The sequence below is a fragment of the Miniopterus natalensis genome, chromosome 11 (assembly GCF_054644295.1).
Source record: "Miniopterus natalensis isolate mMinNat1 chromosome 11, mMinNat1.hap1, whole genome shotgun sequence".
Taxonomy (NCBI): domain Eukaryota; kingdom Metazoa; phylum Chordata; class Mammalia; order Chiroptera; family Miniopteridae; genus Miniopterus; species Miniopterus natalensis.
In genome coordinates this window covers 50,443,263-50,467,279 of record NC_142091.1, presented here as the reverse complement: position 1 = coordinate 50,467,279, position 24,017 = coordinate 50,443,263, and the positions used below count along the sequence as shown (strand labels likewise).

The window sequence follows — 24,017 nt, the reverse complement described above, 5'->3', positions numbered from 1 at the left end:
GGCTTGGGGGCCTGTTGTTTCTCTGATTTGAAAAGACATTTCCTGTTGTCCATTATTAGCACTGGGTTGCCGTGGCTCTCTTTTTAAATTTTAATTTATTTCATTAAGTATTATTATTATACTGACCGAAATACTGAAAGACCCCAGCTGGAGTCAGTAAGTGGTGATTCATGGCTTCAGATTCCACAAAATAGTTTCTGAGTGCCCCTTTTCTTGAGATAAAATTCTTCTTTTGTAAAGCACTGCATTTAAACAATGTCTATGCACCCAAGCAGCAGGGCTGTGACTGAGCAGGCACCCTTGGGGCCCAGTTCAGGAGGATGGGCTTGGAGCGGCCTTGTGGACGTCCCCAAGCCTTGGAGGCAGCGCCCAGGAATGACAAAGAACACACAAATCATTTCAGGGTTCAGCTAGGGGGTTCTTAGGCCGGGTGTCCTTACAATGCGAGGCCTGAGTACAGAACGAACGGTGTGTGGGAGGGGTTCAATAGAGGCGGGGATGGGAAAGTTGAAAATCGCTGATAAAATTAACAATTATTATTATTTTACTGAATCCATTGTTAGACCATCAGAAAGGAGGGTTTCCTGAGAAATGGGCGACTATAGAGCTAAGTGTCCAGCCGTTGCAGCAGGCGGCAGAGCTGACTCTCCGTCCCTCTCTCGAGCGCAGTTCTTGTCCGGAAGCTCACCTCCCACCCCCATCGCTTGTGACTTAGGGTCTGGCCGCGCCCCTGAGTCCCTTTGTCTGCGGCCCCGAGAGTGGGGAGCAAGCCGGAGACGAGCCCGGGGAGTGCGGAGCCCGAGGTCGCTGCAAAAGGGAGCCCGGTCCTTGGGCAGGACCGGAGCAGACGCCGAGCCTCTTGGAAGCTGCCTCCACCCCACGCCAGTGCCCTGGGAGTTAGCGCTTGAAGTTTCGGGGCAGCAGCGCCTGCCTTAGAGCTGCAGACTGTTTAGTCCGAAGCGCTGTACTTTGCTGGGAGAGTGCACCTTCGTTCGGTTCCCGGTTATTGGTTTCCGCTATTATGCAGTTTTAGCCCACACTCTCAGCCTGGATCTTGAGGGGGTAGGACTTCCCTTGCCGACCCGTCCACTCGCGGGGTGCCCTGCCTTTGCTTCCCTTTAAAGCGGTCCCCGGCAGTCGCCAAGGCTACGTGGCCGGTGGTAGCCGGGTTCGTGTGGACTGCGGGAGCCCGCGCAGTCTTCCGCTCGACCTCAAGGTGGCGACTTAGGCACGTAAACAAGGCTCGGCCGAGTCGGCGGTTGGCATCCTCGCAGTTCATCCACGTATCCAGCTGCTTTTCCCGCTGGTCTCAAACCGGCTGAATTGAGTGTTAAAGGGACTTGAGTTTAAATGAGGAGTTCGGCCAGAATGGCAGAGTGTGTGTGTGTGTGTGTGTCGGTGCGCGTGGAGTCGGCGGGAGGTGGTGATGGTGTGAAAACCTTCAGCGGAATCCTTTGGGGACGCGCGAGTCCCCCCAGCATCACCTGAGCCCTCAGGCCAGGCATCCCGGCGGGTTAGGGCTCTCGGACTGCTCTGCTGCCCTAGATACTGCGACCACTGCGCACCGGCAGAGGGACGGAGGGTCCGGTGGCTGCTGCCCGCGGTGGAAGATTTGCACATCTCGTCTTAGTGACACCCACAATTTATAAGTGAAGAGACCTGGAAAATAGAGCCCTTCGTCGTTCTGTGCCCTTCTCTGGGGTGCATGCTAGCTGACCCCAGTGGGAGGGAAGGGTCCTTGGCGAGGGGGAAGAGAGACATACAGACAGCGAAAGAATAAACGTGCGACAGTCACGACAGTCACACATTCTTACCTCCGGGATGAAAGGACACGGTTCCTAGACCTGAGATTTCCAAGGCAGTCTGCATCCCAGCTGTCTCTCCTGTAGCTCCTTCCTGCCTAGCACAGCCTTCTGACTAACTTGGACAAGGCTTGAGCTGCCCCCTCCTTTTTTCCTCCCCCTTTTTTCTTTCCAGACATTCCCTAAACTCAACCCAGGGCAAATTCAGAAGTCGGTACAGTACAGAGCTTCCATTCAATTGTGGGGGGGAATCCCGTTTACAGTTTCCCGGGGACAGATGGAAGAAGTAGGTGGTTACGGCACTTTGGAAGGGTTCACGGGGATGGCATGGGGTATTGGTGGCAGGGAAGCGCTGTTTCTCATAGGTCTTGGTGCTGCAGGTAAGTTCCCAGATCCCAGTTTCCCTCCTGCCGAACTGCTGCGGTGGTGGGTGAGCATGGAGGGCGACCCTCCTCTGATTAGAGGGCAGCCAAGGAGGGTAGAGTGGGGCGGGGGTGGGGGGTGGGATGGTGTTTGCACGGGATCCCCGGACACACTGTCTTGGCTCCTGTCCCTGCCGCTCTGTGCTGCTTCCTTTGGGAGCCTTTACATCAGGGTGGGACGCCCTAAGCCTTTTCTCCCCTTCTTTTTACCCCCTTTCTAAACTGTGTTTTAAAAGAAGTGAACATCCTTTTAAAATAAGTGAAAAATCTTCCCCTGACTTTTCATCCGAGGCGTCAAAAGGATTAAGCAAATGAAACTTTATTTGACCGGAGTTTACCCGGAGACCCCACCGCGTCTTGGGTCTTTGGCCTTAGTCTGATTCCATGGTGGTAATTACCCTTCGTTTCTTTAAGTGCAATAGATTTATTGCCTTAGAGACTATGCACAGTTTGACTGAATTATTCATTTTTTTTCTTTGGTGTAGACTGCATCTGGGGACTCTGATGTGACGTGTAGATTTTTTTTTTTCAGGAACAAAGGGAATGTGGAAATGAAAGAGGGAGAGAGAGGCTGGCAGATGTAATGAGACGCGGTGAAGGTGTGCGCAGACTGGCATTCCCACTCCTCCCTCCTGCTCTCACTGCAGCCCCGGGTAACTCGCAGGCTGACACAAACAGCTTTCCTCCCGCAGCCTGCCCTCTGTCACTGTAAGTACATCAGCCTTCTCTTATCAGCATGCAGATTCCAGCCACGCACTCCCCTAGCCTCGGCTTCGCACCTTAGACAGCGGGAGCACTTTTAAAATTAACTTTCCTAAGCCAGGAAAGACATAGCTGTAAAACTTATTTTTGATTTATCTTTATTTTTCTTTGAGAAAAGTTCATGCATTTTTACTACTTTCCCCTACCTCCTTTGTGACGGTGCTGCTGCTGCTACTGTTGCTACCTCTGTGGTCTTCCCAACAGGATGACTCTCGGATTCAAATGAAATTGAATGTTGTTCTCTGTCCATTTAAAGTTGAGGGACAATGCCTTGTCCTTTTGCAAAATGACATCTCATAGAACGCAGAGCTTTATTCACAGTTTGTTTTTTGCTTTTATTGTTGAAACACGAGTTCCGACCTCTTGAGGCAGAGTCCCAAGGGCACTGTTATTTGGGAGTTTGGGTTGTTTGGTTACACAAACTGAAATGAAGTGCGATGGACTGCTGGAGTGATGGTATGCTTGCTATCCCTGTTTAAGGAAGCCAATTGCTAAAACTTTTCTCCATGCTGCAATTAAAGTTGTCAACTTCTTCCCTTTTGGTATTTTATACACTTTTACTAATTCTTCGTTTCAGTAAAAGTTCTCATTCCCCGTGTTTTGGAAGTAAAGACATTTATATTTATCTTATTTATACAGTAGCTATAAAGTCCCTCCTGAAAGAAGTTAGCAACCTTAAGATGAAGTCATGTAGATCTGAATTGTCCGCTCGGCTGGTGTAAAGAGACTATCCGAGCGAGAGTTGGAGGTTTTTAACAGTCGTTATGCTTTTTGCGTGGGTGCTTTAAATATTAACTTCTCTAGCAGAATTCCTTGCATTACCCTTCCTAAGTCCAGGGGGACCTCTCTCCAGGAACCGCGCACTCCTCGCCTTTGCGGGTTCGCGCCTCTTGTCTGGAGGTGCGAGGCCAAACTTAGCAAAGCCCAGTTGCCTTTGCTGGTTGCAGTGCGCAGGGACATCTGGACAGCACGGAGGCAGCGACAGCTGCGGGCACGTAAGTCAGTCCCTATCTGCTTATACCTCCTTCCCTTTCTGATTCCCCTAGCTCTCGCCCGGGGTTCTTGCGGTGTGCGGCATTCCGACACGAACGGAAAATAAGCCTCTGTCCTAGGTGCCCGGTTTCTGGCCGCGGAGCCTGGGTGTCCTCTGCTACTTCTGGTACTTTTCGGAGCCCGCGGGCCAGTGCGGACCAGGTGGAGAGCCCCGCGCTTAAGCCCGCTGCAGCGCTCTTCGCCTTGCCCCCTACGCTGTACAGTCCTGTGAGAGGCTAGAAAGGAAACCCCCCAGGGTGCCCCCCACTGCTCCCGAGGGCCACGTGTCACCCGGTGCATGGCCTGAAGTGCCGCACGGAGACCCCAAACTTTAGTTCCCTTGCTTTAGGCATCAGTGTTGTGACAGCTCCAGGTTCCGCCTTATTTATGTACTTTGGTATCAGTTTATTAGATGAAATCTAAAGAGGATTCCTGCAGCTCCTTCCCGGATGGTCCACCGTGGCTCACCCTTAGGGCCTTGGATACCAGAGATCTTGGTAATGTCACCTCCTCCCCCCTTTTTTTGCCTTCCACCAGCGGCCTGCATCTTGTTGGCAGGGTCAGTCTTACCCCCTAGGTTCCCCGGTGCTATGTGATTTAGAGACGGATGCGCTGGTACTTGAGAAGTCAAACTTGTCGCAGCAACTCTGAGGAATCCAGTCGAGCCCCAGCGTTTCCGTCGGGAATGTTTCACCTTCCTCGGTAGCTCTTCCCTGAGGATTCAGGCTTTGGGACTTAGAAGTACCACCTCTACTCATTGCCCTAACTCTACAAGCATTAGGACAGGTCATTTGATTTTGACGCCTTTAGACTTTGGAGAGATTGGCTCCTGTGGTTGAGTTCCAGGGCAGGCGGCCCAAGAGCTCTGGATCCCAGCGCTGGGCCCGGCCACACTGTTCACAAAAACAGAAACAAATCCCAGAAGAGACTGACCCCAGTCTAGGCTAGGAACACCAGTCTGGGTTTGCCCCTTGGGCCTTGGAGGTCAAGGGCACACCAGTTCTTGGAGCCGGGTGGAAGAAGCTGGCATGCAAGGTGCCAGGCATTTCCTTCGCCTGCCTCTAGGCTCTGGCTCCCAGAGGCAGACTTTTCAGTCCTGAAAGTCGCTGTGGGCAATGGGGACACAAAATTTCTTCTTGGGGACTAGCTCTCCTCTCAGCTAACAGTCTTCAAGTCACTCTAACTTACAGTCCCCAAGCTCCCAATATGTGAGCATCATATTTCCTACTGTGGTAGAAGCATCTAGTCATTCCTTCCGTCCCACTAATCGGAGGTGGTCACCACCATCCTTATTTCTATCCCCTTTCCTTCTCTGGAATCCATGTGAAACCAAACATGGAGTGTACTTGAAGAAGCCAGTGTGTGGCTGACACCTTAGCTTGTTCCGTCTTCATGCTTGCTGACTCTCTTCGTCTTCCTCAGAGTTAACATAACAAGGATATGGCTTTCTCCCCTTTATCTTTCATCTGTGGGAGGTCTTCCTCAAAGTGACAACTTTAGATTTCTATATTTGTTTTTTCTAGTCATAACTCCTGACCCCTCTCTTCTGGTCCATATTTTCTTTCATGAAGTGTCTGTTTATGAAGTGTCTCAAAGTGGCCGTCTCCGATCAGTTTCTACAGAGTAAGGACCTCTCCCTCCACAAACCTCTGTAGCTCATGCTAGTCAGAACCTCTCTCCCAGTTTTTAATCTTGATGTAAATTTGACTCTCCATTGACCTCAGTTTCTCAAATCTAGTCTTTTTCTTTGGGCCCCGGTTAAGGCAGGACAACCTCACCTTCCAGACACTGCCTCTAGTTAGCTCTGTGTCTGTGACCCTCAAAGCTGGTTTTCTCATCTGTCTCTTTTACTCTGCATCTCTACTACCTTACTTCATGATTATTCTCTCCCTTCTCAGTCCCCCAGCTTTTTTGCACTGAGATAAAGTTCCAGGTCTTTACTTCTTTAGCCCACCTTTACCCTTCAAATCTTTGATCTATCGTACACATGCGTCCAAGAGAATCTTTAATTTATGTATTTTTTTGGGGGGGAGTCTTATTTACATAATTTTTTACACCTGAGTTATGGAGTTTTACATGCTGTCCTGGGTGACTGAAATACTTTTCATTTCTATAATTTCCAAGCCAACCCTCTTGAAGTTGTTTCTCTAAATCTGTTCCTATACAAAGTTGAGATCGTATACATATATCACCCACCCAATTCCACATAACACAAACTCATCCATATAATTCATGTGGAACTGTTTTATTTATTGTTGTAAAGGTATAATCATTTTTTGGTAGGTTGTCAGTCTTATTTATAATAATTTTCATTCATAAACTTTATAATCCACATGGCCTCCAGAACATTACCACCTTCATAAGCGGAGAGTTTCCTATGCCAATTTCTTTTTCTTTTTTTCCTTTCAATTCTTCCTCCTGCATCTTTTAACTTATGTTTCTCTTCTCCCACCTACTGAGATCCTGCTCACCGGTGAGTTTCCTTATTTCTGCCTCCTGCACCTCTCGGCTCTCTTTCGACCCCTCCTCTTTTTGGTTTTCCTTCATCCTGCTTATTACTCAGCTAGTGTTCACCCTTCCTTCCTCCTTCCTGCTCTGCCACAGCTCCGTCCTCCCGCTTCCCTGCATCTCTCAGGACTCACTCCTGTGGCCCAGCTCTCCCTCTCAGTGCTTCTCACCTCCGGCCCGTAGCCGCAGTCACAGAACTCGTTCAAAGCTCCAGCCACCGCCCGGCACTCCCCTGTCCCGCGAACCTCTCCCCCTCCCCGCTCGCCCTCCTCTCCCCCGCCGTCCACCTTTCCCCACGGCGTCGGCCTTCCCCTCGACTCCTCCTCCCGGCAGCCCCGTCCTAGCAGCGCCCCTCGGGCCCTCTGCCCCTCGGCCTCCCCCCACCTAACTCCTGTCCCCGTTCGCCCCGACCCCGGCGCCCCCTCTTCTTTGTCCCCTTCCAGCGCCCTCCTAACAGTCGCTTCACTCTCTTCCCAGGCGCTCCCTGCAGTTCCAGCCTCCGCTCCGCCGGGCTCTGCCCTCTCCAGCTCTCCTGCCTCTGCCTCCCGCTCTCCCTCCTTCCTTCCCCGCCCCCAGCCTCCCGCCCGGCTCGCCGCCTCCCTCGCCTCTTGTCTCATCTTGCCTGTGTTGTCTGGGAGGGGAGCCCTGCCTCCTCTCCCTCGCTCAGATCAATGCCCTGGCCACTCACTTTCTGATGTTGCACGACGGGAAATGCTTTGAATACTTACGACATGGCCGCTCACACTGATTGCCAAGATTGACAGCACTAACCATCGCCTTCACTTGTTTCAAGGGGGAAATCCCTAGTCTACCCGCTCTGCGCGCACCTCCCGGCACCCCGGCGGCAAACTTCTGCGGGTCAGCGCTCCCCCGCCCGGGGCGGGACACCCCACTGACTTGAGTTAACGGGCTGCGCCGGCCGCGGCGTGGAGGGGGGGGGGTGCTGCTCCCTTGCTCCCGGGGCTGTGCTAATTGACCTAGCATCGACTCCCCTTCCTTAAGAAATTTTTTTATTTGTATCTTTCCCTTTTTCTTTAATGCCATTTACTCTCGCGGCGCAGCGCACCAGGAGCCCTCCCGCGCGGTACCGTCCTGGAGCCCGCCCAGGTAACCGGGACGGAGCGAGCGATCTAGAGAGCGAGGGAGGCAGAGCGGCGCGCGGCCCGCGTGTGAGCTACCTGTTGGGGAGCCGGAGGGGCAGGGGCAGGAACCCGGGCCGGGCCCCGTCCCCCGCGCCTTCCGCTCCTGCCCTTCCTGGCAGCTCCGGGGTTAGTTTTCCTGAGCGCGGACTTGGGGGCTAGGGTAGGACAGGCGGAGGGACTAGAACTGAGCGCGCGGAGCCCGGCGAGGGTGCGGGTTGCCGGGAGCCGCGGCCGCCCAGCCCGGGCGGGCTTCCGTGCTAGGCTGGGGTGGGAGGGGGCGGAGGAGGAGCGGGAGGAGGGCGCTCGGCTGGGCCGACCGAGAGGGGCGTTGAGTCTGAGAGGGGCCCGAGCGTCTGCCGCTCGCCGGCCGACGCACGGATCCCCAGGATGCGTCCCCCTCGGAGAGTTGTGCCTTGTTCCGGAGGCGGTGACAGCTCTGCGTGGCCGGCTTCTGGTTTTCTTGCCACCCCCCAAGCCCCAAAATCCACTCCGAGGAAACACATGTTGTAGCTGTAGATAACTGTGCGTAGGACACTAAGGCAAAAAGGGCAGGGGAAAGAGACAGACAACGCAACCTTTGACAGCAGAAAGCGGTTATCGCCATCCTAAGTATTCGTCCGGAAATCTGTCCGCCCTCTCGGCCCACCTCCTCCGCCTCCCCGTGTAGATAGTCTAACCTGTATAACTGGGAGTGATACCAAACAGAAGTCAGGTGGCTTAGAGAATGAATGTTTAAGTCTCCGTGAAGTTTGAGGTAGGTATCTCATTGAAGTTTGCGCGAGTGTGTGATGTAAGAAGCTTGTGTGCCTGCGTGTGTAGTGTCCTCTCCCGCTCCCCCCCCCCTCCCCCCGGTTTCAGCAAACGCGAGTGTGCTCTGCGAGGGTTCAGATGGGACCGCTGGGTGGTAATGCCGTTTGTTCCCACAAGAGGGCAGCATCCTGAGGGCTTTGTGAGCGCTGTCTCTCTTGTTATCGCTGCAGGCTCGGGTTTAGGGAAAGTTATACCGAAACTTTCAAATTGATATCACATCTTATTTCGTGATATTAAAAAAAGAAAGACATAAAGAAAGAGGGAAAAAGACAAGTGAAGAAAGAAGAGAGAGAGAAAAGAGGAAAGCAGGCAGCCAGCCTACCGCGGGAGAGTCCCAGTCACACCAAGACTAGGGGGAGGGCTGTTTTAATTGTGGGTTTGGCCGACTGACGACTGGAGTGCCCTCCTCGGCTGTCTTAGTTGTAGCCGGAGGTCATGTAAATCGACCTTAAAAGAATGCATAAGCCATAAATTAAAATAAACCCTCACCCAAGGGTTGATCCATAAGTAGACAATATCCAACCTGGACAAAACGAGCTTTCCTTACGAGCCGACCTAAACCGCATCCCCCCAAAGAATAGAGACTAAATGCAAAGTAAGTTTCCCGGCGAATATTTTGTTTTCTTGAAAAGTGTTGGGTTAGTTCGCCCTGTGACTGACTGCGACACCGCAGTTTTCCGGAGCGCTTCAGTGTTAGCCAGGCGCGAGGTGTGGGAGGTGGGGAGGACCCACTGGGTTTCTGGGCTTCTTAATGCTGCCCCCCGCCCCACCCCCATTTTGGTTTGGAAACTTCGGCTATTTGTGAGGTTGACGCCGGCGAGGGCGGGCGGGAGTCGAGGATCTGCGCCGCGCTCTCCGCGGGGGTGAAGTTTCCCCCGAGGAGTTCATAAAGAAAACCCGGGTCGCTAGAAAACCCGTACGCTTCCTCCTCCCACACTCGGCGGCAACTTTCCCGGGACCCCGCTCGAGTTGCCTCCAGTTTCCTCCTCTCTCTCCCTTCCTCTCCCCTACCCTTCTTTTTGGACGGGACTTTTTATGATCTCTTTAGGAATAACTAAACAGAATTCCAAGACAATCCGAAACCCAGGCGCTAATCTGTGGTCCCCTCTGCTGGGGCGCTGGGCAGTGGTGCCGGGCCGGCGGGGGCGTGTGTTAGCGGCCGCCCAGCCCTGCGGGGCGCGGGCTCCGCGCGGAGTCCCCGGGCCCAGCGCACAGTCGCGGCGCTTCTCCGCCCTGCGCGCTCGCACCCCGCGTCCCCGAGCCCCGCCGGCGCCCTGCGTCCTTCTCGGCTCCCTGCCCGGGGCCGCCGCCCGCTGCGCTCTCTGCGGACTCGCGGTGCTCGGCCTCTCTGGGGCTCGGCCCAGGCCCGGGGGCGGTGCTGCCACCCGCTGCACCGGGCCGCTCCCCGGGGAGCTGCTTTTTTCTTTCTCTCTTAAAGGGCTGGCCAGAGAAAGGAAGGGGCTTGTGCAAGGTCTGCTGGGGCCGTGCTCCGGCGCCAGAAGGAGCGCCCGGGGCTGCGGAGGACAGATTAGCTCCGTTTCCCGGGCGCTCCGCGGAGCTTTAAGATAGTAAGAGAATTGGTGTGTTCAGAGCAGATAAAAGGTGGTTGTTGCCGGCGTGTTATGAGTTTTATTAAGTTCTCGTAGGCTGACCAAGTTTTAAAACACTTGTTTGTATGGATTGCCAGATATTGAATGCTGCCCCTATTTGGGGACTAAAAATAAGTCTACGACTCCGCTGGCGGGGCTGGGCAGTTAGCGAGATGGGCTGTCCCGGGCTGCTTCTGCGTGTGTGTGTGACCTCCTCTGAGGGCCGTGCTTGCTTGAAGTTTCGGTCTCGGGATGGCCCGCAGCCGTCGCTGGGCAAACTGGGCTGGGCTCTGGGCCTCCTGCTGCACTGTCAGTGGGGCACTCGGATGACGTCCGTGTCCGGGGCGCTTGACCTCGGCGCGCACTCCCCTGGCCGGCCCTTCGCCCCGGCTGCGCTGTCCAACCAACAACCCCGTGGAGCCGGGGTGTGAGAGTGCCCCTTCTCCCCCGCCTCCCCAGGGTCTCCTCTCTTCTGCCCTTTATAGTCACACGCCCAGGTCCCGGGTCCCGAGGAGAACAGGCGCAGCCCCGCCCAGTCTATTTCTAGGAGGAGGGCTCGGTGGATAAAAAGGTCAAGTGGTCGGGTCCGCGATCTGGTCCATGGCGAGGGGGGACGGGACGGACACCTGGCAAGGACCGCCCCGCCTGTCCCCCCCAACCCTGGCGGGTCCGCCCGCCCACGGCTGGCCTCCTCAGGCCACATTCTTTCGCTAAGTGTGAGAGGCTGTGGGAAAAGCAATCCTGAACCGGCTAAGAGCCGGCGAAGCTGATCCCGCGATGGCATTTTGTTTTGAACAGTTGCTTGGGTTGACGTTTCCTCATAAGGTAAGGTGTCACTGGACAGTCGGCTGCCCAAATGCCACATGTATAATTAGCTTGCGCACTCAGCACCTCGTCCCAGAGGCCCAAGGCCCGCAGGCACGGGCTTGGCCGACCTGATCCACTCAGCTCGGTCCTGGGCTGCAGGATTTCCGAAGAAGGGTGGAACTAGACAGGACAGCCCCGGGAGGCCCCCGCGCTGCGGGAGACTGTGACAGTGTAGCCTTGTCTTTGATTTATCTGTCTCCCTTTTCCTGTTGCTCAGCTCTCTTTATTTTTCAGTTGAGGGGGAACTGGTTAGAGGGGTAAACCACACAGGGGCAGCAGGGTGGAGACTGCGTGAGGACAGGGGATGCAGTGTAAATCTGGCAGCATACCTACTCTGCACACTCCGCCCACGGGGGGGGGGGGGCGCTGTTAGTGCCCCTGGGTCTGCATTAATCCAGTAGGACCAGTCCAGGCATGGCATTGTATTCTGACATGGGTAGGGGCTTCAGGCTTCCAATTTGGATTGTTCACCTGTCTCAGCTCACTCGCACCCAGACCCCAGAGGTAGATCAGCAAATTAGTGTCTGTGTCCTGATTTAGCTGCTGTTTTCCAGCTGCAGGCCTAGCCGCTTGGGGCTGCTAGTGTTCACTGTGGGGGATCTGCTGGAAAGATCTGCTGTCTCTCTCCCGGTCTCACCCTTGTTCAGCCTGGGGTTCTTAGGAGCAGTGCCTTGTCCTCTCTGTTTGTACCCAGACTGGTGCTTGAGCTTCCTACCTAGCTTCTCACACTCCAGCCTCAGGTCAGCTTTTGCCTGCACTCAGGTGGAAACCAGATTTCTGCAGCCATGAACATGGCCTTCCCTCTGTCATCCTGTGCACTCACGGTGGAATCCAACACTCAGCATTAGGCACTTTCATCAGTCTCCCTCCTCCCCTTGTTTCTAGGCCATTCACATATGCCTGATACCTACTAGAAGACTCTCTTTATTTTTAAACAAACAAGCAAGCAGACATCCTAAACAGTCCATAAGTATAGTGGGATTAGTAGGGTTAGCTTTGCTATGGCAGCAAGAATGCACCTTTCAGGTGGGAGATGGGGACACGGTTTTATTTAGTTGCATTTGATTTTTATTGAAGCAATGAAATATTTTATTTTCTTACAGTTAGGGGAAAAGTTATGACTGAATTTTTAAAACTCTATCAGGCCATGAATATATGATCTATATACTTTTCGGAGTCTCTTTCCGAATACACATATGTGAGCATATGTTCAGTAGGCCTAATGGTGTGTAGATTTTTTTCTCCTACATTTTTGAAAACCTTGTAACTCAAGACAGATCGTCCCTATCCTAAAACAACCAGAACAGCAACAACCAACCTCCCCCCCCCCCCAAAATCCTTCAGACTCTGAAAGGAAGCAAGCGTGTACCACATTTATTAGATCTAGTTCATGACCAAAGGCAGTAAGTAACCAGGATCTAGCTAAATGCTAGATCATTAACTCCCTAGGCAAAATAACGACCTCTGTTGCTTTTCTCATACACTATCAACACCCCCTTTCTCTTCTGCTCTCCCACCGTATTCCGTTACATACAGTGGTACAACGAGATTTTTAAAAAATTCATCCTATTTAATGCTATTCTTAGTGTTTGTTTTGGAAATAATCAGAAGGAACTTTCTCCTGGTGTATGTATTTTTTAAATGCAAAATTTATGAGTTTGCAATTATGGAGCAGGGTACAGACTCCTATAATACTATATTGTGTAACTATAATGCTCAACATTATACTATAAAGAAAAATAAATGTAAAAAATATTAATAAAACACTATCAATCTCTATACCTTAAGCTGATTCTATAATGGACCTGGTAACAGTAACTCAGAGAAATGTCATTCAATAGGAATATTATATTGTCTGTTGGACATTTTTTTTTTTTTTTAGTAGCAGAAAGTAACAGATATTTTTCTTAGTAAGGGATAGGCATATGTTTAAAATATGCTAATGTACCTGGCAAGTCTTTCTTTATGAAGCTTTAAAATACTACTTTTAATACATAAATGACAAATTTTGGTGGCATCGTGTCTGTTTCTATTTGACTTTTTAAAAGGAATTATTGGGTTATTGGTCACTGATAAAATTGCTACACATATCCATCTTCTAGTGAAGAAATTAGTGATGTTTTAAATAATTCTTTTTCAATTAGCACAATAGGTACTGGAATAAATGAATCTTCTTTTAATAAGGCTTAATATACATTGGCATTGTCTTACTTTTAATATTTTCTATACTTTTGCATTTTATCTCTAAGTTTGAGAGAATTCCCTTGTTAGTGAGGGAATTCATATATACTTTTTTACTATTTGCAGACAACAGTCTCTAAAAGTGTAGTACAGTACAACTAAAATTTTGGTTGATACAAGAGCTGTTTGTTTAAATATAGTTTAGGGGTGCATATATATCAATTGATGTTTTTGAAGTCAAGTGAAACATTCCATCAAGCTAATGTGTCTGAGAGTACCATATCAGGCACAGACAGGTACTAGAAATGATAAAACACAGATAACATACAGCAAGATGATTTGCAGATGGGATGTATTATCTGCTGTCATGAGGTTAGATGGGTCATATTACTGGTTTTAAAAAAACTAATCTAGGTTATTTCAGAATTATCAAGTTGTGTAGGTATATGAAATTTAATGAAAACAGGTTTTATTATAGAAACTTGCTAAAATAGGAACAAATAGTCATTGCTTTTTAGAGGAGGAAATAGACTTTCTTTGCATTTGGATTGCTTCTTATTTAAGAAGTATGGCTCTCCCCTATTATTTTTTCCCTAATGAGGAAAATAATATATTGAACATTTTATGTCTTTATTCTAACTCCGTATTTTCTACTGGTTACACTCTGAATCTCAACATACTCAAGTAAAAAAAAAAAAAAAAAGCTGCCACACCAGTATAGTCTATGAAAAACAATTTTTATTAGATGTAAGCACATTTTAAATGCATAGCTTATCCTTTTGGCTTGAGGTTTTTCAACTGTGATTTGAAAACTAATTGTTTTGGTAAAGTTATATCAGAAACTTTCATCATTCTCTCATTACTTATTCATTATTCATTTATAGAAAAATGTTTTTATTTTCCTTGTTCTATGGAAGAGGGTAAAAGCTTTTCAGTGAATTAGTTTGTTTAGATGTATAGTCAAACTGGAAATAGTTTTAAACTTGTGTTATGATTTTTGATAGAGCTTTTCAAGTTTTAAATACCCATTGTCATAATTTGGATAAAAATATCAATTAGATAGTGTGTGTGGAGGTTGTAAGGTGGGATATCATTTAAATATTCTTTGGACTCTCTCATCTCCAAAAAAAGGGTGCCGGTCTGTTTTTCCTCAAATCTGGTAGTCTCAAAAAAGGAACGTGAAACCCTAAAACCTCAGAGAAACAGTATCGATTCAATTCTTAACTGCAAATCCTTCATCTCGTTGCTCAAAATATCCAACTTTACACCAATATTAGCCATTCTTTTTATAGTGACACCATGCTTAGTAAAAAACTTCTAAGCACTGAGGTCAGGTGTTGAGATTGGATTCTAGTTTATTTTTTATGAATCAGATAAAGATTTCTGTGCATGAGACCATATGTGAAGATGAGAGAACAAGAACATTTCCATATCAAAGGCAATATATCTGAGGCTGCATGGTAATTAAAATGCAGTGGTTTGGACTCTGGGCACTAGCACTTACACAGAGCATTGCTGGGACCTTGTGCATCATGCAGGCGGTTGCCTCTTGCATACTTCTTGAAATACACTTATAATTTTGTACAAACGTTTATGCCAGTCCACACTTTTCTGTGGATAATTTGTATTTCATCCAAACCATTCAAAGTAGAAGTTATTTTTTGAGCTACCCCCTCATTATGGCTTTTGTGCATCAACTATTTTTATTCCGGTTGTTTGTATTTCCTTTTACCAGAATGATGGCTTGTTTATATTCAGATTCTCTTCTTGCTCCTCTAAGACCCCTTATATGTCACTCATATTTTACTATTCACTCAAAAAAAAAAAAACCTTTCAATTTTAGGAAAGATGTGAATTATTTTCTGAGGTTAATTGTAGATGCTGTAATCTATTATAAACTAATAAGCTACATTTAAAAAATCAGCCGCCCAGTTATTTCTATTTTATGATGCATATATATTTAGTAATCCTCACTAACTTACACAGTACATAATATTGAAAAAAATTTCTTTTTACAATGTTTAAAGAACTCTGAAATATTTTTCCTTACCTTTAATGGCATGAAAAAAAAATGTGTAGTGGCATTCTCTTTCTTACTACTTCAAGTGAAAAACAGTTATTTGAAATGATAGAAATCTTTATCTAAAGAGTTATCTCTCTGCATTTATAGGGAGATATTTGATTCTATTTATAAAGACCTGATTAGCATCTTAACTTGTAGTTATTTAAGATAGAATAGTGAAATAAAAAAACACTAAGAATTGGTAGGTCAGTGTATATGTTTTAGAAAATTTTGCATCTTTGGTAACTAGCTTGAATTTGCTACTCTGTAATTTTCCACATTTTCTATTTCCGCTCTATCTATGAACATTCTGCTCTGGTGCATGTGGCAAGGAATTCACCGGTTTATTTACCAAGCTCTCCTGGTCTTTAGAGCTTTTTAAAGATTTCTCTGGATTGAAGCACCATGTATTGAAGAAGCCTAATGTGATATAATGGAATTCTTTAAAAGTTTTTGTGTTTTTAAATGGTTTTGGACCAGAATTACTTAAGTATATTGACTTGATGCTTTTCAGTGATGACATATGCATAATAAATATAAGGTAAATTCAAAGTATATTATACATCTATGCAAACATTCTATATTCTCTAATTTCAACTTCTTCCTTGATCTCTTCCCTGAAAACCTCACAAGATAACCTTTAAAATGATCTATTATGTCTGCTACTTTAATAATTTGTTATTTTCAGTCACCTTAAGGAGACTAATTGAATTGTCTATCTTGAATATATCTGTTCAAATGCAAAAAGGGATTTTAGTGCTATTTGTGACTTTGACTTTAATGAACACAATGTCTTTGCTTCTTTGTAAAGTAGTTCTTTAAAATCAGACAAAGAAAAATAAAGATGCTTTACTTTTTACGACTACACAAGCACAATATGTGGAAAAAAGAAAAGGCAACAGAATTTTTTTTTTTTAAATGACGAGCATAGGTTTCAAGTGGAACTCATTCTGAGGCATGGTTGCAAGTGTTTCCTTTTATACTCTACAAACAGGGCATTGGGTAACATGATTGAGCCCTTACTAAGTTCTGGGCACTCTCTGAAGAGCATTTTTGAAGCCATAGTCTTTACTTTTTAAGAATTTTCTCTTCTATTGAAGATTTTAAATATTTGGTAGGTGGGGACATTTTGGCAGTTGTCATGGTGCTAAACAGGTCATTGGGAGAGCTGGAGAAGAGCACTCCTAATGAAGAGGGAATAGTTCATTGGTCTTTCTTGGGAAAAAATATCAAAGGGAAGGAATGTTGTTATCTTCTTAGAAATAATCTCTAGCTAACTCCATGGGCAATGAACGTCCTATGTAGAAGTTAGCCACCCCATACACCCCCAATATATCCATGGTGTAATCCTTAACCCCCCATTTCTTCATCTCTAAAATGGGAGTAATAATAATATCTACACAATAAGGTTATTGTGAGGATTAAATGAGATAAATGAATGGAAAGCACTGAGCTCAGGGCTTGGCATAAAATAAATATTTAATACATGTTATCTATCACTGTTGATGTGGTACCATACTTAGATCTGGCTTTCTATTTTAGCTTCACTACATACTTGCTATATAATCTTTGGAAAATTACATAATCTGTTTCTTTTCCTCTTATATATTCCTTCCTTTCTTTCCTAGAAAGGAGAATTCATTGGTAGTCTGGCAGACTTGAGATGGATTAGTGACTAAATGTACGGTTTGGGTGTCTAGCTGTCAAAGTGGAGAAAATTCCAATTCAAAGAACTAGATGAGATTTTGAAAGGTTGTTTTATCTGTCATCCCCCATCCTCCAAGGGTGTACTGACCACCCTATCTCCATTCTAGTCAGTACAGAAGCTCTCTTTATTCTGAAAGCCTGCAAAAGAGATTTTATAATCTTCCTTGGTTATGTGTTTCAATGATTAACACCAGGAAGTCCATTATACAAAATATACACATCTTAATTTGCTTTCTCTTGCTTTCAAGAAAAATATATTTATTTGAATGATAGACTTGCATGTGAGAAACCAAAATTAAACTTTCAATTTTTACTTCTTGAATCTTTCCTTTGAAGTCTTATTTATTAAATTAGTTTTGTGACCTTGAAAAAGTTGTGTAATTTCTTCGAGTCTCAATTTCTTAATTTTTAAAATGGGGATTGTGATAGAATTTATCAAGTAGGGTTTCAGGAAGATGAAGCTTGAAGATCCTGTATATATAGAAGTGTGTAGAACAGTCCTGGACAATTGAGTAGGATTAATTGACAGCAGTTATGTGATCAGTAGTAGATCCTTGGCATAAAAAGGACCCTTAATTCTCTTAAGTTTTATAGAACTTAGTTTTCAAAGTGCTTTCATATTCATTGCCTCATTCAATAAAAGGTATGCAGGGTAGATAACCTTACCAGTCATACTGTCTAACTTCCTACTTGATATAAATAAATGTTTCATTTGGGTTTGCTTCAGGATATTATTCACTGCAAACAAAGCTTGTATGTCATAAATTAGGGCTGGCTTTTTTTGGTCCTCTTTTTTCCCAGTCTCTTCTGTGTAATGTCAGTGCTCATTTATTTTATCTTCATACTTATTTCCAGAGCCCAACCAATGCTGCATTTCCCATATACCAATGTAAATGAATATTACCATGCTGATCAAAAGTGTTAATGTCAGTTATATGTCTTTGATTGGTAATTAGAAAATATTGAATTATTACATAATTCAATAGTTAGTTGATACGGGGTTTATGAGGGAGGATTAATAAAACGATCCTTGGTAGTGAAAAATGAGAATCACTTGACTACATGATTTCAGAGGTAAAAATATACATGGTCCTAGTGAGGAGATATGAATATAGGTAATCCTATGCAGTGTGCTAGTTGCTATAATGGAGATATGTATAAAAGCAGAAGTACCTGTGTCAAGGAGAGATTCTACTAAGAGGGGGCCTTTGAGCTGTGACTTAAAAGACGGTTGGGAATAGGTTGCTTGAGGTAACATCCTGAAAAGCATTGGATGTGGTGGGGGGAACATTTGATAGTATTATTAACTATTCTGTAGGTCTGACCCTGAAATGTCTCATATTTGTGTCTTTGTGACTCCAAAAGGGCCATGTCTATCATGAATGTGATGTGGTCCAGGCCAGCAGTTTAACACTTCTGTTTCTTAGCTCAGTTCTGTGGTCAGGGGCATTGTGAGTCATTTTAAGGTACAGAATAATTTTTCAAATTATTGCTTTCCTTCAAATGTGTCAACTAAGTATGAAAATTAAAATAAGTGGCTTATTAATATATGAACTGATGATCAGGACTGTGAATTAATAAAACCTTGTATCTTGCCCTGTAAGCATTAGATCTGAGCGTTATTTCTGAGTTTCCCTTATTGTTACAAGTCTTTAGGTGCCTCACGTTTATAACGAAGTTTTTCCTACTGCCAAGTTGGCATATTCCATAACTTCTTTTTTATTGAGAGATAACATGAAAATAAATTAACCCTCAGAGTAATCCAGATTCTTTGGAAGAAATAAAATGATTGTATAACGATAATGATGAAACAGTAGTAGTAGCAGAAGCAGTGGCAGCAGCAACAACCTCTCTCTACTTTTTATAACTTTCAAATAGGGATGCTAAATCGGTCCTTTTTAGTGTTGTAATCTGGGGTCTCATGTTTTCTAATAACTTTTCAAATGTCTTTTCTCTGAGCCCACAAGCCTTCGTTTCTATTTTTGGTTTGGAAGTTTTCTGGTGTTTAATAATTTGTTTCTCCAAATTAAACATGCCTATTGAGATTTTGCAGCTTGTATGACTTTGTGACATAATCATTTTCTGAAAAAGGCTTGGTGGTGATATAGGCTGGAGAAGTTATAGCCCTAGTTTCCAATGGCCTTCACCTGCTGTTTTCCTTACTACTGCTTTGGCATGCTGGAGACTCGCAGTGTTGATAATGCCATGAAAATATGATGAAATCTCTCCATTAAAAAGACAGGCTCTGGAGCTGGGTAAAGGGGGAAAAAGATATGAAAGTTCTGTAAAACAATTAAAAAACATCCCCTTAGCCATATTAAATTAGTTATGATGCTTTAAAGAATGTTTTCCTTTAGGGCTTTCAGTTGAGTTCTTTAATAAGAAGCAAAAACCCAAGGAAGAAGAAAATAAAAATTGAAATAATATAGCAACTGAATGAAGTTCAACTAACTTGGAGCACAGTGTATTAGTTAACTGAGTCTCAGGAACATTTTTAATTTTTGAGTGTGAAGATACATATATACACTCTAGGAAAATTGGACTATTTTAAAATTTCTTAGCTGTAATTCTTTCCAACTATAAAGATGCACATTGAAAATAAATACGGGATGGGGCAAAAAGTAGGTTTATAGTTGTGTATGTGAAACACAGAGTTTATTCTTGTATTATTATTTATTAATTATTGTATTATTTTCCACATGAACAACTATAAGCCTACTTTTGTTCCACCCTGTATATTGAGGTTTAGAAAAGAATTTTAATCTTGGAACAAGTAAACTGTATGTTATATCTAATTTTTATTTTTAATATAATATTCTAAGGTATTATTAAAATTAATTTTCAGCTTTTCTGAGGTTAGACCCTTGAAACTTTTACAGATAACAGTTCTAAGGACAATGCTTTCATTTGTGCTTTTTGTATAATTTTGTGTGTTTTACAGGGATGCTAAGGCAGAGTCACAGTACACTGAATACTTACATGTTTTAAATTGTGTAGCATTGTAACAAGCTTATTCTTTCTGAGACACACACACACACACATAGCAGCCTAAATTGGGTGGGAATAGTGAATTTAGGGACTCTTAATCCCCCCTGAATGGTGGGGAAAGAGTGAGAAATAGCTCAGCTTTTAATTGTGATACCTTGGGACCCTTTTCAAAGTACTCATCATATTAGCCATATCTTAGTTGTGAAGTCTTGTGTTTAATTTCTTCTTTATGTCCACATGGAAAACTTGTTAATGTTATCAGGAACTGTGTGAGTAAAGTATCTGGAAACCTGCACCCATTAATATTAAGTGCTAATTTTTTCTTTTGAATTTTGTTAGCACCACTTTCACATCTTTGGGTTTTCTCTTCTTTGTTTTTGATCTGCGCATACACCGGTTTCTATTATTAAAATGCCAATCAAATAGGCCATTTGCATCAATATGAGGCTATGATCATATAGTCTTTAGTTTTGCTTATTTACCAAATTTATATCTGAGATCATTTAAAAACAGAAATGTAATTTTATTAAATTTAGTGAGGGAGGGGCATTAACTTATTTGGTTATCATAAATTGTCTCAAGTGAAGCCTTCGTTTAGTTAAATAAGTGTATGTTAATGCATCTTAAAAGTAAATATCTTTGATTGTTTTTTAAAAATTTATCTTTATTGTTGAAAGTATTACAGACGTCGTCCCCCCCCCATTGGCTCCTTCCACCCTGCTTCTGCCCCCTCTCCAGTCCTTCCAGCACTATCTTTGATTATTAATAAAATGTTTGTTTGAATGTTATCACAAACAAAGCACTAGCTGGCATTCCCCCCCCTTGACTGGAGTGAATGTAGCATTTCATTAGCTGAGGTGAAAGGAGCAGAATTTAGGATGTTTAAGGAGAGAAAGAAATATAGATCTTAGGTAGTTTGGATAGCCTAAGGGCAACTAGAAAGTATTGTTGGTAAGGGTGAGGTGGAAGGAATTCCTCTGGTGAGACAATTTTAAGGCTTATTTGGGAGAACTTCTCACTATGATAGAATACTGGTCTGCGAACGTTGGGGATGAACACACCATCAGCAAAATGTTCATGAGCATGTGTCCTAATACACATGCATATTTATTTGAGATTACAGTAGTCCCCCTTATCCATGAAAGATATGTTCCAAGACCCCCAGTGGATGCCAGAAACTGCAGATAGTACTGACTCCTATATATACTATGCTTTTTCCTATACATACATACTTAAGATAAAGTTTAATTGATAAATTAGACACTGCAAGATATTAACAATAATGATGGGTAGTTATCGTATTTTAATAGAATAATTGTAACAGTATACTGTAATGTGAATGTGGCATTAATAAGTAAAAAAAAGTTACTTGAATGCAAACGCTGTGATCTTAAAACTGAGACAATTATTAAGTGACTAACGGGCATAGGGTGTACAGTGTGGATATGCTGGATAAAGGGATGATTCATGACCAGGATGGGACTGAGTGGGATGGCACGAAATTTCATCACACTCCTCAGAATGGTGCACAATTTAAAAGTTATGAAATTGTTTATTTCTGTAATTTTCCATTTTATATTTTTGGACCGTGGTTGACAGCGGGTAACTAAAACCACGGAAAGTGAAATCCCAGATAAGGGGGACTACTGTATATACATGTACTGTTGTGCTAATATATGCTATAAAAACATTCATAAGTAGATATTAAGAGAAAGAGGTATAGATACAATAATATTTTAAAACTAACTGTGATTCCTCCAAGCCCTATGATTTAATATGCTGGTTATTTTAAAAAGTCTTAATTTAACACTTTGTTATGAAGTGATTTAAGGGTTTGGTTCCAAGTTCTGTTTGCTTTGCTACATGGTTTTAATGCTGCCACAGCTGAAAATGGTACCTCAGAAACAGAACAGATCCAAATGGAAGAAGTATATGCTAATGCATCTTAAAAGTAAATATCTTTGATTATTTTTTAAATTGTTATACTAACTTATCAATTCTATACACAAACTATGTAAAAATGTTTTGTTAAAATTTGGCTAGTAAATATCTTTTCTGACGGCAATCAGCTGTTTTTGCTAATGAGGTTGAAGATATAGCATTTTCATATTTTTAATAAATGGGCTCAACACCCATTGAATCTCTTTGAAACATCATTAAACAGGTTGGAATATTCTCTTGCCAATTTTAAAATTAAAAATAGATGAGTGTTTTCATAGGTGATAGACATAGAATTTTTGGTAACAAAATCACTGTGATAGAATCATTTCCAAGCATGTTTTCAGAATACTTTTTCATAGCATGAATCTGTTTAGAAAAGTATTTACTTTCTTATTTGATAAAATATCACTTTTACCTTGAAGAAAAAGATTAAGTTTGTTTGATGGTATGTGTGTGTGTGTATGTATGTGTATATATATGTATATATCTATCTAGTCTAGTGTAGCTACATGGTAACACACACTCACAGCACCTTGTTAGCACATTTGGTACACTAGTTTTTTAGTTCCTTATCTTAGTTTGGAAATGTTGCCATGAGATAAGCAGGGGAACCTCTGGGTGGTGCAAACAGTTCTCATGGTTACTCCTCATCTCATTTCACAGCATTGTAAAGATTTTACTATGTTTTACGGATCTATTTTTAAAAGTAATTGCATCATCATTGGCTTAACAATGTGTCGCAATTGCTTGGCTACGAATGATGTAGTTAGTGAAGCCCATGGTACTGTCTCTGTAATCTTGTCTGTAATGTTTTTCCCTTAGTCCAGCTAGAGCAACCACTTCACCAGTGGTTACACTTTGCCAGTTTTCTCTAAACGTTACTTTTATTTAAAAAAGTAACACTGTTGAGATTATATTTTCTTTAGTACATATTTTAGTGGCTCATTCAAAAGTAGCACTTTGCCTTTTTAAATATCATAAACTGACTTTCAACAATAAAGAGAAATAAAAAAAACAAACCAAACCAAAACAATGAATAAATAAATATTATACACTGAAGCATGTTAAAAACATGTACATTCATGTATCCAAAAAGCAAGCATCCTACATGACCAAAGTTTCTTTTTCAAATCTTCACTCATGTTTCTATGCAGCTTCCAGCACTGTTTGTGGCAGTACTCACTGTGCCTACCTAGAGGACATCATTCACGTTGCATTTTAGGCAAACGGTTACACAGAGTTGTGCATGTGGCAACTCTGATTTTTAGCAAGGGAATACGTTTAAATTTGTTGCCATATTGTTTTCTGTGTATTATTTTAGCCAGTATTATAGCAGCAGGAAGAACAAGTGTTTTTCTAACAGCATATGGCTTTTTGTCTTTTATAGTTAAAGAACTTCAGAAGAGGTTTCTAAACATTTGACATTATATTTGGTGAAATTCTGTAAAATGTTGAATTGAGTATTATATGATTTTTAAAAATTGCAAAAATGTGTATCTGCATGCTTAGTTTTTAAATGTCTTACTGATTGTAATGGCTTCATATTCTTGTTATTTAATATCTCAGTGTAAAATAGGGTAAGGGTATACTGTTAATGATGCTAGATATAAATCTATATCTAAAGTAGTATTCTTGATGAGTAAAAAAAAAAATCTCAGCCTATTTCTTGTCAGATCTGCTTGGATCATCATTTTTATCTTATAATTTGGTCACTAAAGGGCTAGTATAGTACAAGTGTTCACTTGGTCATAGTATTATTGTCACTAAGGCCTATATTATTAATATTATTCTCAAACTGGTCTCTTTGGAAGAATCTTTAAAAACTACTTGAGCATTTGTTCAGGGTTAATTTAGTTAAAAACTAGACAATATTATCTATTATCTATAATCAGATAATATTATCTATAATCACATTAATATTTTACGCATAGACCCAGAGTGTTAATCTGTATTTAAATTTGTTAGGATTAGTTTTTCTTTTTAAATGGATAAATATGCATAAGTATGCTTATATAGTGTACTCCTTGGATGTGAGCATACTTTGGAGACCACTGAAATAGAAAGGTAAATGGGAAGGCAGCTCTTCTCACCACTATACCACCAACGCTAATCAACAAATGACATGTGCTGGCGAGGGTGTGGAGAAAGAGGAACCCTGGTACACTGCTGGTGGAATGCAGACTGGTGCAGCCACTACAGAAAAC

The 24,017-nt window shown here is 43.6% G+C and overlaps 2 protein-coding genes across 24 annotated transcripts in view; one reads left to right on the top strand and one right to left on the bottom strand.

Moving 5' to 3' along the window:
• Positions 1 to 1,981, bottom strand: part of LOC148092016 (uncharacterized) — a 36,962-nt gene extending 34,981 nt beyond the window's left edge. Inside the window, exons 1-2 of the mRNA XM_087822271.1 lie at positions 1,943 to 1,981; positions 1,815 to 1,900 (exon numbers count right to left, since the gene is read on the bottom strand). Coding sequence (XP_087678397.1) covers positions 1,815 to 1,900; positions 1,943 to 1,981 — 125 coding nt within the window. The remainder of the gene's footprint in view (positions 1 to 1,814; positions 1,901 to 1,942) is intronic.
• SOX6 (SRY-box transcription factor 6) overlaps positions 1,363 to 24,017 on the top strand; it is a 514,047-nt gene continuing 491,392 nt past the window's right edge. For 5 of the 23 annotated variants that reach the window (XM_016225178.2, XM_016225176.2, XM_016225171.2 and 2 more), the window contains exons 1-2: positions 1,363 to 2,088; positions 2,757 to 2,932. In XM_016225178.2, the coding sequence (XP_016080664.2) occupies positions 2,080 to 2,088; positions 2,757 to 2,932 (185 nt within the window). In that variant the 5' untranslated portion in view covers positions 1,363 to 2,079. Of the gene's footprint in view, positions 2,089 to 2,167; positions 2,183 to 2,756; positions 2,933 to 2,978; positions 3,982 to 7,128; positions 7,385 to 7,421; positions 7,634 to 8,024; positions 8,423 to 8,775; positions 9,074 to 10,653; positions 10,893 to 24,017 lie in introns of those variants that run through there. The other 18 variants (XM_016225179.2, XM_016225177.2, XM_016225173.2 and 15 more) reach the window with 11 other exon arrangements.